The sequence below is a fragment of the Ranitomeya variabilis genome, chromosome 2 (assembly GCF_051348905.1).
Source record: "Ranitomeya variabilis isolate aRanVar5 chromosome 2, aRanVar5.hap1, whole genome shotgun sequence".
Taxonomy (NCBI): Eukaryota; Metazoa; Chordata; class Amphibia; order Anura; family Dendrobatidae; genus Ranitomeya; species Ranitomeya variabilis.
Window position 1 is genome coordinate 109,062,290 of NC_135233.1, and position 14,506 is coordinate 109,076,795.

The window sequence follows — 14,506 nt, forward strand, 5'->3', positions numbered from 1 at the left end:
ATCTGGTTAATCCATGCTTTCACTTGTATATTAAATAGGTGTAGCCTTGCCCAATGCACAAACCGAACAGCCAACAAGCAAAGAAAGCAGCGCACCAATGGTAATTATAGACCACAAGATGCAGAACAACCCTGGAGGACGTTTCACCTAGAGCTTCACCAGGAGGATGCTACAGGCGAAACGTATGTCAGGGTTGTGCGGCATTTGTGGCCTGTATTTACTGTAATTGCAGCACTGCTTTCTATGCTTATTGGCTACTTCATGAATACTTTGGGGCATTGCTACTCACTTTGCTGGGTTTTACGTCAAAGTGCCCTTCTATGCTTTACCTGTGTCAGTGTAGATTAATTACATATTCACTGAGTATTACTTCTTATCCATGTTGTTTGTAGGTCATGATTTGTGTGGATGTTCCCTTTATTATCGTGATCCATATAAAAAAACAAACGTGAATAATAATTATATAAAGTATCTATTTTACATTTACTATTGCACGGTCTGCAATAGAGGTTGGAGTTTATCGCTTACTTTTGGACCAAATTTTTTACATCAAAATGTAGGCGAACATTGGTACATATAAAGTAATAATAATATTAAAGGGAATCTGTCAGTAGGCTCATCCCTCCTAAGCCGTCTATATGGGCATGTAGGTTATAGGAAGCTGAATACAATTATACTTTTATATCTGTAATCCGATGTTTTATTCCTGGAAAATCAACATTTTTCGTATATGTAAATGAGCTGATAAGATCTATGGGCGGGACACTGATCTCCTGAGAATCTATCTCCAAGGTTATTATAAATGACAGGGAAGAGTTACCAGTGTGAGACATGTAATGACTGACAGGCTGCTCTCTTGATCTACATGTCTCACACTGGTAACTCTTCCCTTTCATTTATAATAGTCTCTGGAGGCAGATTCTCAGGGAGATCAGTGTCTGGCCCATAGATCTTATCAGGTCATTTACATATTAAGAAAAACATGGATCTCTCTGGAATAAAACATTTGAGTGCAGATATCAAGGCGTCATTTTATTCCATTTCCTATGACCTGTGTGCCCATATTGATGGTTTAGGAGGAGGGCTGATACTGCAGATAGAGTCCCTTTAAGTAGTAATAGATCTAAAACTAAATGCAACAATTTGTGCCATTTTCTGCCAGTGGGCTGACAATAGTAAGATGAAGGAAAGGTGCCTTCTTACTGTTGTGTCAGGGACCTCTCTGTGTTTGCACATAATACTTAACTACTGGCATGCTGAAGGGAATCTGTGCGTCCTAACGACCGTGCCAGTAACTAGCACATGTGCCCAGCGAGATCCTGTGTACTCGGTAAATAATCATTAACAGTTAGTCATCAGCGCATTTTCCATGTGCTCAGCAGCCTTTAGTAAATTCTCATATTTCCCAAGAAATAAGAATTCTGGAGCTTGGGTACAGGAACTGTGCCATGTGCCGCTCCTCTGTTATTCCTCTTGGAAATATATTAATAAACCGCCACGGTATTTCCATTGTGAGAAGGGTGTATCCCGGCACCATCTTACACTGTCAGCATGGATTAAATATTATTAGACTGAGCCAACTGGTAACACCGAGTTATGAATTAATTAGGAATTAGAAATTAATTAGGAACGTTAGAGGAAAAGTACAGCGTTATACAACTCTATTAAATGGATGGTGCCCAGGAACTAAAATAGGTACTACCCCAATGATTAGGAATCGGTGACCCACTACAATGCTTGATGGTGCTACTTTGGCCGTGACATGGGTTACGAGGCCGGAGATCACTCTATGCTCTGGTAATACCACGGGATAATGCAGATGAATGGGGTCTTATTGTGAAAGAAAGAAATGACGTCTCCAAAACAAATCTGTAGATGTGGAGCTTCCTAAATAAATAGGGCACCATGGTAAGAGCTGTGTCACCGGTACGATTCAGATTATTGACTCTCCTCATGCCAGAGCCACAGAGACTGCTTGAGCTACACTCGCTCTAGACAATCATGGCTCCTATAACTACAGAAGTGACAGAATAATATTTGCCATGAAAACATTGTAAGCAGTTATATTAGTGATGACAGCTCAGGCACAGTCCTCACTACTAGCGTTATACATTCTGCCTTCTGTTTTTCTCATCTAAAATTCGGAATGGATCACAGAGGGAACAAAGAAAAGATGTCCAAATTTTTCAATTGGGAAGATTTTCCTTGCGCTCTCGTCTGGAAACCATATTTGTTTTTGGTAGGAAAAAAAAAGGGAAGGGGAATGAATCCCTGTGATGCTAATGAAAAATAGACCTTGGATAAGAATTAGTGACTTCACAAAAGATCCGGATGTGATAGATAATGGGTCATGTATGTAGATTGTAAGCTCTTATGGGCAGGGTTTTCATTTTTGCTTTAATTATTGTATTATCTTTAACATTGTTACTTATGACTTGTATATGAATGTTGAATTGTAAATATGATGGCACTATATAAATAAAGATGATTATTATTATTAGTTGTATGATCGCGTCTGCTATTAATTACTTCTGTTGGGATACAATCGTTTTATGACATTACCTGATTCGTCTTTTAACCATGTTCAGATGTAATGTAACAAGCTACTAAATTGATTCTGGTAGATGTCTTTGGGCCCCCATACACATTAATGTGCATGGGGGGCACCATCCGACTGATGGTGGGGAGAGAAGTCAACAGCACATGTCTAAGTTTGGACTGCATATCACATTGTTCCTCTGGAAAAAAGCCGCTGGTCAACATGTAAGTCAGTGGATTATAATGTCACTGGTGATCACTGTATTACCTGTACAATATCTTATTCCTTCTATGTGGTATTATTCGGTCACGATGTGGTGGTGATATGTGGTCTGGTCATGGTGTGACAGCATTTGTCCCTTGTATGTGGCATTATATGGTCTCTATGTGGTGATAATATGTGGTCTGGTCATGGTGTGGCGGCATTTGTTCCCTGTACATGGTATTATTCGGTCACTATGTGGTGGTAATATGTGGTCTGATCATGGTGTGGTGGTATTTGTTCCTTGTACATTGTATTATTCGGTCACTATGCGGTGGTAATATGTGGTCCAGCCATGGTGTGACGGCATTTGTCCCTTGTATGTGGTATTATTGGTGATTTTAAAAAAATCTATGTGATATATTCCCTTAACCCCTTCCCGACATGTGACGGTATAGTACGTCACATGTCGGGACCCCCGCTTTGATGTGCGCTCCGGCGGTGAGCGCACATCAAAGTCGCGACATGTCAGCTGTTTTTTACAGCTGACATGTGCGCGCAATAGCGGCGGGTGAAATCGCGATCACCCGCCGCTATTAACTAGTTAAATGCCGCTGTCAAACTCAGACAGCGGCATTTAACTACCGCATCCGGCCGTGCGGCCGGATATGAGCGCATCGCCGACCCCCGTCACATGATCGGGGGTCGGCGATGTGTCAGGAAGGTAACCATAGAGGTCCTTGAGACCTCTATGGTTACTGATTGCCGGTGGCTGTGAGCGCCCCCCTGTGGTCGGCGCTCACAGCACACCTGCAAATCTGCTGTGTAGCAGCGATCTTATGATCACTGCTGCATAGCAGAGCCGATCGGGTTGTGCCTGCTTCTAGCCTCCCATGGAGGCTATAGAAGCATGGCAAAAGTAAAAAAAAAAAGTTTTTAAAAATGTGAAAAAAATAAAAAAAATATAAAAGTTTAAATCACCCCCCTTTCGCCCCAATCAAAATAAATCAATAAAAAAAAAACCCAACCTACACATATTTGGTATCGCCGCGTTCAGAATCGCCCGATCTATCAATAAAAAAAAAGCATTAACCTGATCGCTAAATGGCGTAATGAGAAAAAAAATCGAAACGCCAGATTTACGTTTTTTTGGTCGCCACGACATTGCATTAAAATGCAATAACGGGCGATCAAAAGAACGTATCTACACCAAAATGCTATCATTAAAAACGCCAGCTCGGCACGCAAAAAATAAGCCCTCACCTGACCCCAGATCACGAAAAATGGAGACGCTACGAGTATCGGAAAATGGCGCAATTTTGTTTTGTTTTGTTTTTTGCAAAGTTTGGAATTTTTTTTCACCACTTAGGTGAAAAATAACCTAGTCATGTTAGGTGTCTATAAACTCGTAGTGACCTGGAGAATCATAATGGCAGGTCAGTTTTAGCATTTAGTGAACCTAGCAAAATAGGCAAGCAAAAAACAAGTGTGGGATTGCACTTTTTTTGCAATTTCACTGCACTTGGAATTTTTTTCCCGTTTTCTAGTACACGACATGCTAAAACCAATGATGTCGTTCAAAAGTACAACTCGTCCCGCAAAAAATAAGCCCTCACATGGCCAAATTGACGGAAAAATAAAAAAGTTATGGCTCTGGGAAGGAGGGTAGCGAAAAACGAAAATGGAAAAACGGAAAAAGCTCCGGGGGTGAAGGGGTTAAAGAAAAACAAACAAAAATAAACCTAAAATAGTATGGGATATTTTAAGAAATGTCTAACAGGTTAGAGCAGAGTTGTTGTGTTGGCTTAAAAAATCTTTTGACCAAAACAAAAGCTGCTGGCTATGTATGTGATCTGGTGTTTGATGGAAACTGTTAGTATGTGATTCGTGAGGACGTGGTGCAGAATGGGGGCTTTTACAAGAGTGGGCAGTGGGACTGTGGAAGGTTCGATGGGAGGAGGCAGAGCAGGGGTGGAGCCTGGGTAGAGTCTCAATGGGGGCCGAACATTTTGGCTGTTGGGGCTCTGAAATTCCTGGTGGCAGCCCTGTTGCAACCCATCAGCACACTGCAATTGCTGTGTGCGAATGAATGGGAGGGTGATGGGTGTACCGGAATGGAATGCTTCAGGGATTGCGCATCTTAGATGCGAATGTCATAGATCGCCAGACACATTTTAGGGATCAACAACAGCGACTGAAGTTCGCCTCCAATTGCTGCTGTTACAGGCAGATGCCAGCAGTATAGCACAGCTGGCATCACCGGAGTATGGTACAGGTTCAGCTCATTCAATATACTTAGACCCAATATGCATTGTACATGCAAGGTATATGTTGTCAAGGGGTTAATCTAATATGTATGGGAACCTTTAAGTAACAACTTGATCTTATATTATAGAGAATGTGATAAATAGGCATACTGAAAATCACAGTCTTTAAAAATTATGTTGACTTACCCATGAAAATCACTCCAAAGTGTCAACCAGTAGGTGTTTCCCTGTCTGTTGTCAAGTGTGTAGTCCACCTCTAGCAGCAGATACACCACAATAAATTAGAGTATGTGGAAGTGGGTGTTTATTTCTCTATTTTCACTGCTTTCCTGTCAAACTCCATACAGGAACCAGATAAAGTTCGGGCCACAGCAGTAGGCGCATAGTATGCTGGGAAGTAAGGAAAGGAAGTTCCAGTACCTATAGTGCTGGCACATACTGACAAAGAGGAACTTCTGCCTCAGAAAGAGTGCATGTCAAAATACAGTAAATTTTGAATGTGGACAGTTCCAGGATATATTAGATTGGTAGGTGCAACAAAGCAGTTTTAAATTCTGGGGATGAAAGTTGAAAGACTGCTTTTCTCTAGGCTTTGTGTACATTTGTAAGTATTTTTTATGTATACAAATGTATCATTATTGATCTTTCCACCACAAGATATACTGTATATTAACGGTATTTAATATTATAAAATAAAGTAAGACCACACATATAGAAACAACTCACAATTACCATAATTGCCATACGCAAATTGTCTCTTCAGAGAGGAAGAGGACTAGAACTCTAGTGCCACCAATTGGAAGTAGCAATCCTAACAGTCAATGTCGACCCTTTAACGAGCCTTGTCACATGACTTAGGGTAAAAGCCAAACCTGAATCCCAATTTGCAGACACGGTGTTTCGGAGCACTGCCCCTCATCAGTGCAAAGTATGAGATATGGTCTGGCTGAGCTGCCATAGATATGAGACTAACTTCAGGCAAAATGTGCTATTTTCACCCAGCTGAAATCTCCTATCTATGACCTGCGTTAGGTCAATAACCAGCATTACGGGTCAGTGCGTATACAGTCATAAGGAGACGGCGCTACACATCCAGCTAACGGGATCTATGTCTTGTGTAATACAATCAACTCAGGAAATTCTGTCAAGTCAAATGTTTCTAAAATTGAAATGTTACGAAATCACAGCCCACAACTAGGGAATGGAGGTTTTAAGCTTACTTGATCTTATTCACATTTTTAACTTTTTGAATATATATTGTTATTATAAGACCAGGGAATATGAGGTGGTGATATTATGGATTCCGGTCTCACATTGTACAGTTATCGGAGATACTAAAAGTGTGTTGTTATATGTATCAACAGGAAATCAGCTCAAAAGGAAGAAATAAAACAATATTTAGTCTAAAAAAAACCTTATCATCTTAGCATATTATATGTACATTGCATGTAAAAAAGGAAAACACCTAACCAAGGAGATAAAAAGTTGAATATGAGACTACATTTGTAATATATATATATATATATATATATATATATATATATATATATATATATATATATAATAGTTTACAGATTTAGTAACATATTCAATATGTACACGCGAGTGTATATATATATAATTTCCCTTTAGTCCCCTCCTGTTGTACTTCTGAGTGTGCCTAAAATTTTGGTGCTTCCTTGGCGCCACAGTGTGACTTTTGGCGCCAAAGGTTGCTAAAAAATGTTAAAAAGAAAGCCCATTTTTGACTTTGCTACAAATTCATGAATCATGTAGATCACAAAACAAAACAAAAATGATACATTGAGGCCAGTATCTGTAGAGAGATAGCTATATATATATATGTATATATATATATATATATATATATATATATATAGATAGATAGATAGATCTACATATGTATGTGTGTGTATATATAAATATAGAAATATTCACTGACGACTTTCCTAATTAGTGGTAGGGCACATTTATAAATATATATACCGTACTTGATGCCGTCCATGTGTCTATGTATCAGTGTGTGACTGTTATTCCCCCTGGGGTCAGGATCTGATAGGTAGGAGTACCTGTGTTCTGTGTACAGCACCATGGCATATGTTGGTGTGAGAGATCTATTGACATACTGTATATTCCAGTGTAGAGATCACTGACCGCTACCGCCAGTGTGATATCTATATAACAGTGCCGTCATGTGTAAAAGCAAAGGACAACCCGTCCCGAGCCCCGGCTCTCGCAGTCCTGCACACAGCCTCACCTCAAGCACTCGATCAGCTCCTCTTCATGACGGACGCTGAATTCAGTCTGCACCATCTCCTGTTTCAATTCTCCAATCTCTGTGGCGATGGTGTCAATGAGCTGAGGAAGGACAAAACACTGACGTGAGAGGTTGGAGGGGCGTGCCGTGCACTCGAACTTCAGCAGGTTTAGTCACTTCATTGTGAAGCGGCAGTCGTGATTGTAAACCCGCACGCCCTGAACTTCCCCGAGTCCACGAGAAGCTGAATCAGAGGAGGACGATGCGGCACAGCACTGGGCATACACGCTGCCTCTCCCTCTACTAACAGCCACATGTATGACCAGCGCTGGCAATAACACACCACACAAAGGTAGAAATAAATGTCCGCCAGCACCATGGCATGATTATACATTATTATTATTATTATTATTATTATTATTGAGGGCATGTAAACACTACAAGTAAAGCAATCAAAGTGCTGGAATTCACCTGCAAAAAATACTCACAATTTAGAAAATTCAGTTGAGAAAATTGTCAGATTCTTCCAATATTTGATTATTAAGAGCTGGGAAATAATTGTCCTTGTATGATTTCTGGCCAAATTTAAAAAAAAAAAACCTCAGCCTTAAACCAGTTTCGCATGTGTGTTTTACGTCACCATGTTGAGCTTTCGGTGAATTTTTGATGTTGCAGATTTTCTGCACCATTTCGGCTCCCATTAAGTAAAATAGGTCACTTGTATTTCTTCGAAAATATGTAGCTCAAAAAACTCATCAATCTCTCATCATGGGAGGGTAGCCATACAGTCTGAGCATGGACCGCAATGTACGGACGGACTGCGGCTCTTCTCCTGACTTGAAACCAACACTCATAGGCCAGGGCAGGCCGTACATTGTGGTGTGAACTCACACCGTCAAACAGGTGTAAAACCTGCTGTAAAAAGGGTTGTCCTACAAACAAAGTACATTTTAATAGATGGATCTTGGAAGCATAATAATAATAAGCTTCACAATTGAATGTGTTAAAAAATGTTTATGTTGAACTCACTTTGGGGAAATTTGGGCTTACTGGACAGATTGCTAGAGCTGTTATGGCGTTGTACTCCAACCCCTGTGCGTCGGTTCGCTCGGCGGGTTTTAGCTCTCGGACGTTCCCTATTCGTAATGGTACGCGTCAGGGCTGCCCCCTTTCACCGATTATCTTCGCTTTGGTTATGGAACCCCTGGCCGCGAGAGTTAGACAGTCGTCGGATATAAAGGGAATTGTGGTGGGGGGGTCGGAACATAAAATCGGTCTTTATGCCGACGATGTAGTATTAACTTGCACTTCACCCCTAACCTCGTTGAATGCCATTACTTCTATTCTAACTGAATTTTCAGCGGTTTCGTATTATAAGCTTAATTTGACAAAATCCACTATTTTCCCTTTGTTTCTTCCAACCTCCCTTCAGGTCCAGATTCAATCGAAATATGCGTTCATTTGGGCCCCCCTGGGATTCACATACTTGGGCATCAAGATAACTAGGTTAGACAACATAGTCCGTGCGAACTGTGAGGAAACCCTTACAGAGGTCAGAAGAGGTATGGATCAGTTATCGAGTGCGACTCTATCATGGATGGCTCGTATTCAAACTGCGAAAATGTTATTTCTACCTAAAATTATGTACCTCTTCCGTTGCCTTCCCCTTTTTATTCCCTCGAAATTTATCTCTGCTTTCCAATCGCTGATTGATAGGTTCGTTTGGAACAAGAAACCGCATAGGGTCAAGCGTCGGATTATGTGTTTACCGTACTCATTGGGAGGTCTGGGTGTCCCGGCGGTTCAATCTTATTATAAAGCGGCGATCCTTGAGCCCCTTAAAATATGGTGGGAAGGGGGTTCACGTCTACCCTGGTTTCTTATCGAATCTCACTTTGCCCCCCAAAATTCGTTAAAATTGCTCTTGGAACTCCAGTTTCTCCGGATTCCCCTTGTGGGCAGGTGTCTCCGCTCTGTCAGGACTGCTACAAAACTGTGGTCGCTGCTCATTCCCTCTCTACTGGGGTTCATGCATGATCATGTCTCTCTAAGGGCTCTGGAATATGCCATTGGACACATATCTCTCTCCTCTTGGAGGAGGCGCGGGGTGCTTCGGGTGGCGGACCTATTCGGCTCAGATGGCCTTCTGTCATTTGAGGTGCTTTCGGGGAGGTTCTCCCTGACCGCCTCTGACTTTTTTCAATACTTCCAACTCCGTAGTTTCCTCAAGTCTCGTCCCTCATTCGGGGCCCCCCCGCCTTTGACAGAGGACTTGGTCCATAGATTTTTTAGACCTTCCACTATACTGTCCCATGGCATTTCCATTATTTACAAAGCCCTCCTATCCTGTGGCGTTGCTGACAAATTTCAATTCATGACCTCCTGGGAGTCCTCGTTGGGTTTTGAGGCTTCCCTGGAAGACTGGCGGTTTGCAATGATACATCCCGCTAAGTTCTCTTCATGCATTGGCCACTTGGAACAGGTAAAAAAGATACAATTACATTGGTATATTACTCCGTCCCGTCTGGCGAGGTTCTCCCCATCTTCCTCCCCCCTCTGTTGGAAGGGTTGTGGTGCTGTGGGGTCGGCTTCCCATGTCTGGTGGTCATGTCCGCGGGTTCGGGCTTTTTGGCGTGAGGTGGAGGCACTGATTTCTGAGCTGACGTGTCTCCCCCTTCTGCTGAGTGGGCAGCTTGCGGTTCTGGGTATTTCTCTCATCGACCTCCCCTCCTCTCTCCGGCCCGTAATCTCTAATGTTCTTGTGGCCGCCAGACAATGTATTGCAAAGTACTGGAAGTCCCCGGCCCTCCCCTCCAGAGCCGAGTTGATTGCGAAAATTGAACTGCATTTCTGTTATGAGGTGATTATGGCGCAGGATCTATCGCGGAGGTCCAGGGTTCTTTCGTGGTGGGACCCATGGATCTCCTCCACACACATATCTCAGTCGGCACTTGCCCTCATCTAGCATTTTAATTTAAAATTTTGTTTTTCATTTAAAGTTTAAAGTTTTATGCAAGGCCTCGCGTCTACTATTGTCGCTCGTCATGACTGACTCTATTATTGTGGATTTTATGTGTTTTGCTTTGTCTACATTATGGTCCTATTGTATTATGTACTGGGGTTTTTGTTGCCCTCCTTTCCTTGTTCTCTCCCCCTCCCTTACTCCTCTCCCCCTCCTGATGTTTCTTTTTGAAATGTTGTTTGATATACAATCTTTCAATAAAAATCTATTGGTTTAAAAAAAAAAATGTTTATGTGTTGAGACAATCTTATTAAATAATCTTACAAGACCTATTGGTGTACTTTGTTCATAGGACAACCTCTTTAAAGTAAAGCTTGACACCTGATAAACTCAGCATCATATTGTTAGATTGTCATATAAGTACTGTAATAGTTTTCTTTTAGAAATAATGACATTCTTATCTACAATCCATTTCTGGTATAGCAGCTGCTGTAAAGGAGAAGTCAGAGATTGGAGAAAATTCAGACAAAGGTAAACATGTAAAATAACAAAGTAAGGACATCCACAGTGATGGTCTGGAGCCCAAAAATAAACACTATCGTGGAGCAGTGGAGAGATGATACCGGAGTATTTCTAACTTTACCTTTATTTTGTCTGATCTCAGACAACCCCGTAAGTGAATAGCTGCAATCCCAAATACAGCCCAAGGACTAGCGTGGAAACCAGACCTGGCAAACAAACCACTTACCCAATGATACACAATATAAAGCACCCCGATTACTGCAATAGCTTTCATATTTTTGTCATCATGCTAAGAAATGACCATACCAACAGGAATTATCCCAGAGTTATTCTAATGATCTTGAGAAATAGTAAAATACCTTTTCAAGGTCAAATAGACCTTAGCAATGTAATAATTAACCTGTACCATAAACAGAGACTGCAGCGCATACACAGCTACATCATCTGCACAGGAGCACAGCGAGCGTCTGCGCTGCTCCATGTACAGGTTTTATTATACCGCTTTACACAAGGCACCTCGGAAAGGCACCTGCAAACGGAAAGTGAACAAGAAACAACACAAATGATTGCATCTAATAAACTGAAGATCGTAACATAATGTAATAGCGTCCAATACAGAAGAACAATAAGTATGAAACTCAAAATAAACTAATAAAACTGTAAGTTTCTACCTGTGCCCATTGGAAAAAAATACCACATTTTCCCAGTTAGGTAGCTGCAATAAATGAATAAAAGAATTAGCATTTTCTCCTATCCAGAAATAGTATCACTTCTGCTCATAGATTGTTAGATGTTACATTTCAGCCATTTTTATCTAAATAGGGATGGGCTGCAATACAAAATGCCTCCTGTAAAGAAGAGTGTCGCTGTTGAGCACAATCTAATACAAGCCAGCACCTTCCATTATGCCATATACCAGATGGAGGTTCACCCACTAAAGAGTATTCATCTGTTACTGATTCGGCACCCCAAATGAAACTGTGCCCAGTGATACTGTAAGCAACACAGCCTACCGTAAGTGTTTTTTCCCCAAATTGGTGGGTTTAGTAGCCCCTTCTCTGTGCTCTTATTATTCCTTGAATATTCCTATTTATTTCAAAATTTATCATATTTAATGGCTATACTTGTGTAACCCTAGTCGGTGGTCTGCCATATGTCACATCTCATCTGGTAGATAGGCATAGTACAGACACCAGGCCCGACTCATCAAGGACGGCATTGTTCACGAAGGTCTTGATGAGGGGACGTGCTAGAGTCAGATGTTCCTGATTCATGAAGAGGTGCATGGTTCTTTACAGAGTGAATCCTGAGCATCTGACGAGTGGCATGAGCCTCTGTGCGTTACGCCACAAATCTCAATCCAGTCAACTTGGCATAGGGAACGCCACATCTCATCATGAATTAGACAAGCTGTGGCATCACGCCCCCCGGCAGTGCACCTGTCCTGCTCCAACTCCACCCCTTGTGAAGGACCTTAGAGAAACTGACGTGAAAACGCCAAAGGTTGCAAAATTACTCACCTAAATTTTGCGACTTTTCAAAGTAGTCTGGTGCAGAAATGAACCAAGTTACTGAGTTCAAATCCCACCAAGGACATCATTTGCAAGGAGTTTGTATGTTCTCACTGTGTTATGACTGAGCCCTAATGCATGGGGATGAACAAACCAGGGGAAATGTTAAACCCACACACCACAGGTTCGTATACAGACTAGACAAATCCCTAACTTGCCCCTGATTTGTCCCTGCCTGACCACAGAGGTTGTCACCCTAAAATTACGCAATGGCGCCCCCACTCAACATCGGCTGACCCTGACCCCCAAAACAACAGAACAAAGTGCACACAGAGGGTGAGACACAGGGCTAAAGACGTGTTCACACAGTCATACATGAAAGACGGATGAATGTAACAAAATGGGAAGAGTGCTGGAAAGTGGAACACACAAACAAACCGCAGGAAGAGCAATACAGAAAACCTCAGCAAGCTTATCCTTGACTGGGGAGCTGGGACTCCAAACATCCATCTACCTTGGAATATAGCCACCAAAGACTGCATGTGCATGATAAGCATAAATAGCCCCTACCAAGATGTGATAGGACAAACCAAATGAGGATGTGGAAACATCTGCACAGAAGCAATACAGCAAAGACAAGAGCAGCAGTTGGACAGAGACAATACAGGCTGTGGTCCAACAGAGAGGGAAACCAACCCACAGCCAGAGATCACCGGATTGAGACCCGAAGTTGAGCCATGATACCCGGCCTTTGCATGGATTTCCTACAGTTTCCTATCACAGTCCAAAGATGTACTGATATGGAATTTACATCCTGAGCCCCAATGGGCAATATGTTGGTGCTGTGCTGGCAAGTATAATCTAATAATAAGTTTGCTATTTATCACAGATTTATCAAAGTCTCAAAAGGTTTTTCCACCTAAAAACACAATAATTTGTAAAAATTGGTAAAAATTGCAATGAACTAACTCACAAGTATCTGTCATGTCGGACGCTGTTCAGACCAGGTCGTCCGACAGACAGCGGTAATTCCGCTTTTGACCACTATTTGCTCATTGGCGTCTGCTAGATTTTATCTAGCTGTTCCGGGGTTAATTTACCTAATCCTTGGATTGGAAGCTGGGCCACGCCCACTGCCTTTAAATAGTTCTCCTGATCTTTGGGCGTCGCCGATTATAGCTTCTGTCTTGTGCGTTGTTATCTCGGTCTGGTGAGGAGAGCTGGTGGTTGGAGATTCGTTGCTGGTGGTGTATTTTCCTTTGTCTTATTTACTCCTTCCTATATTTGTATTTATTTTGCCCTGCACATTTATAGTGTATTCCTGAGTGACTGCGGCGTGGTGTATATTTTCCTTTATCCTTGTCTGTGCTAACTGTGGGTATTGGGGAATAACATCTTCACTGGGTGGTGGGCGGAGGTTTCAGCCTAGGGCTGAGCTCAGGAGACAGGGTGAGGTTCGAGGCCTGGACATGCACACCATCAGTGTAAACTCCAGGTAGAGGGTCAGTCAGGATTTCCCTAATCTGAGGGAAACTGCAGGGGCCCGGGTTATTAGCTCTCGCTCACCTAGTCTCTCCCTGACAGTATCATTTGTTTTGTGCAGTAATATTTCATCTGTGGCAGACAGACACTTCTTAACCTTATGTTTACATATAACATGAACCATGAACTGATGAACACAGATTAGAGCTTCCTGAATTTTGGTATTCTTTTCTCGTTCCCTTTTCCAAGGTAATTTCCTGACGTAAAATACTAGGAACTCAACTCGGAGATATCTAGAAAGTATGAATGAGTTCAACGGAAAAAAATTTACTACCCTTCTTATACAGAGAAAAGTCCCATAAATATGTTGCATAAGTGAACCGGTCATAGTATTTCAGGTCCTAGTAAAGGTAACTGTTCTAATGATGCACACAGCGCCACTCCTGGGCTATTACTAGGTACCACAATAACTTTCTAGGTGGCCCAGGATGATTGCACTGGATCCTCCAGGATTCTCTTAGTTTGACGCTGGTTAGACTGGTGTGCAGAGTGTCCTGAAGCAGGATTTTCAGGTTGTGGCCCCAGATTAGTCATGGTTCAGTGGAAGCAGCATTGGTGGAGCAGTGTTGTGGGCAGGAATGGAGCTAAGGGTCATCATCAAAAGATTAGTCAACACCCTGACAAGTGAGAGGAAGAACTAGAAGTATCAGTTACACATTCAAGAGATAAAGTAGGAGGAAGGTCAAGCTCAAAACCAATGCTGGG

At 42.1% G+C, this 14,506-nt stretch overlaps 1 protein-coding gene and 1 long non-coding RNA gene across 7 annotated transcripts in view; one reads left to right on the plus strand and one right to left on the minus strand.

The window, feature by feature from the left end:
* The window catches only part of RIN2 (Ras and Rab interactor 2), a 199,257-nt gene that overhangs the window by 76,106 nt on the left and 108,645 nt on the right, over positions 1-14,506 (minus strand). For 3 of the 6 annotated variants that reach the window (XM_077282805.1, XM_077282807.1, XM_077282806.1), the window contains one exon: positions 7,265-7,365. The exons of 1 other annotated variant lie outside the window; for it this stretch is intronic. In XM_077282805.1, the coding sequence (XP_077138920.1) occupies positions 7,265-7,365 (101 nt within the window). Of the gene's footprint in view, positions 1-5,193; positions 5,324-7,264; positions 7,384-14,506 lie in introns of those variants that run through there. 2 more of the 6 variants (XM_077282804.1, XM_077282809.1) reach the window with 2 other exon arrangements.
* Positions 1-14,506, plus strand: part of LOC143804573 (uncharacterized) — a 71,393-nt gene that overhangs the window by 53,926 nt on the left and 2,961 nt on the right. The window lies entirely within an intron of this gene.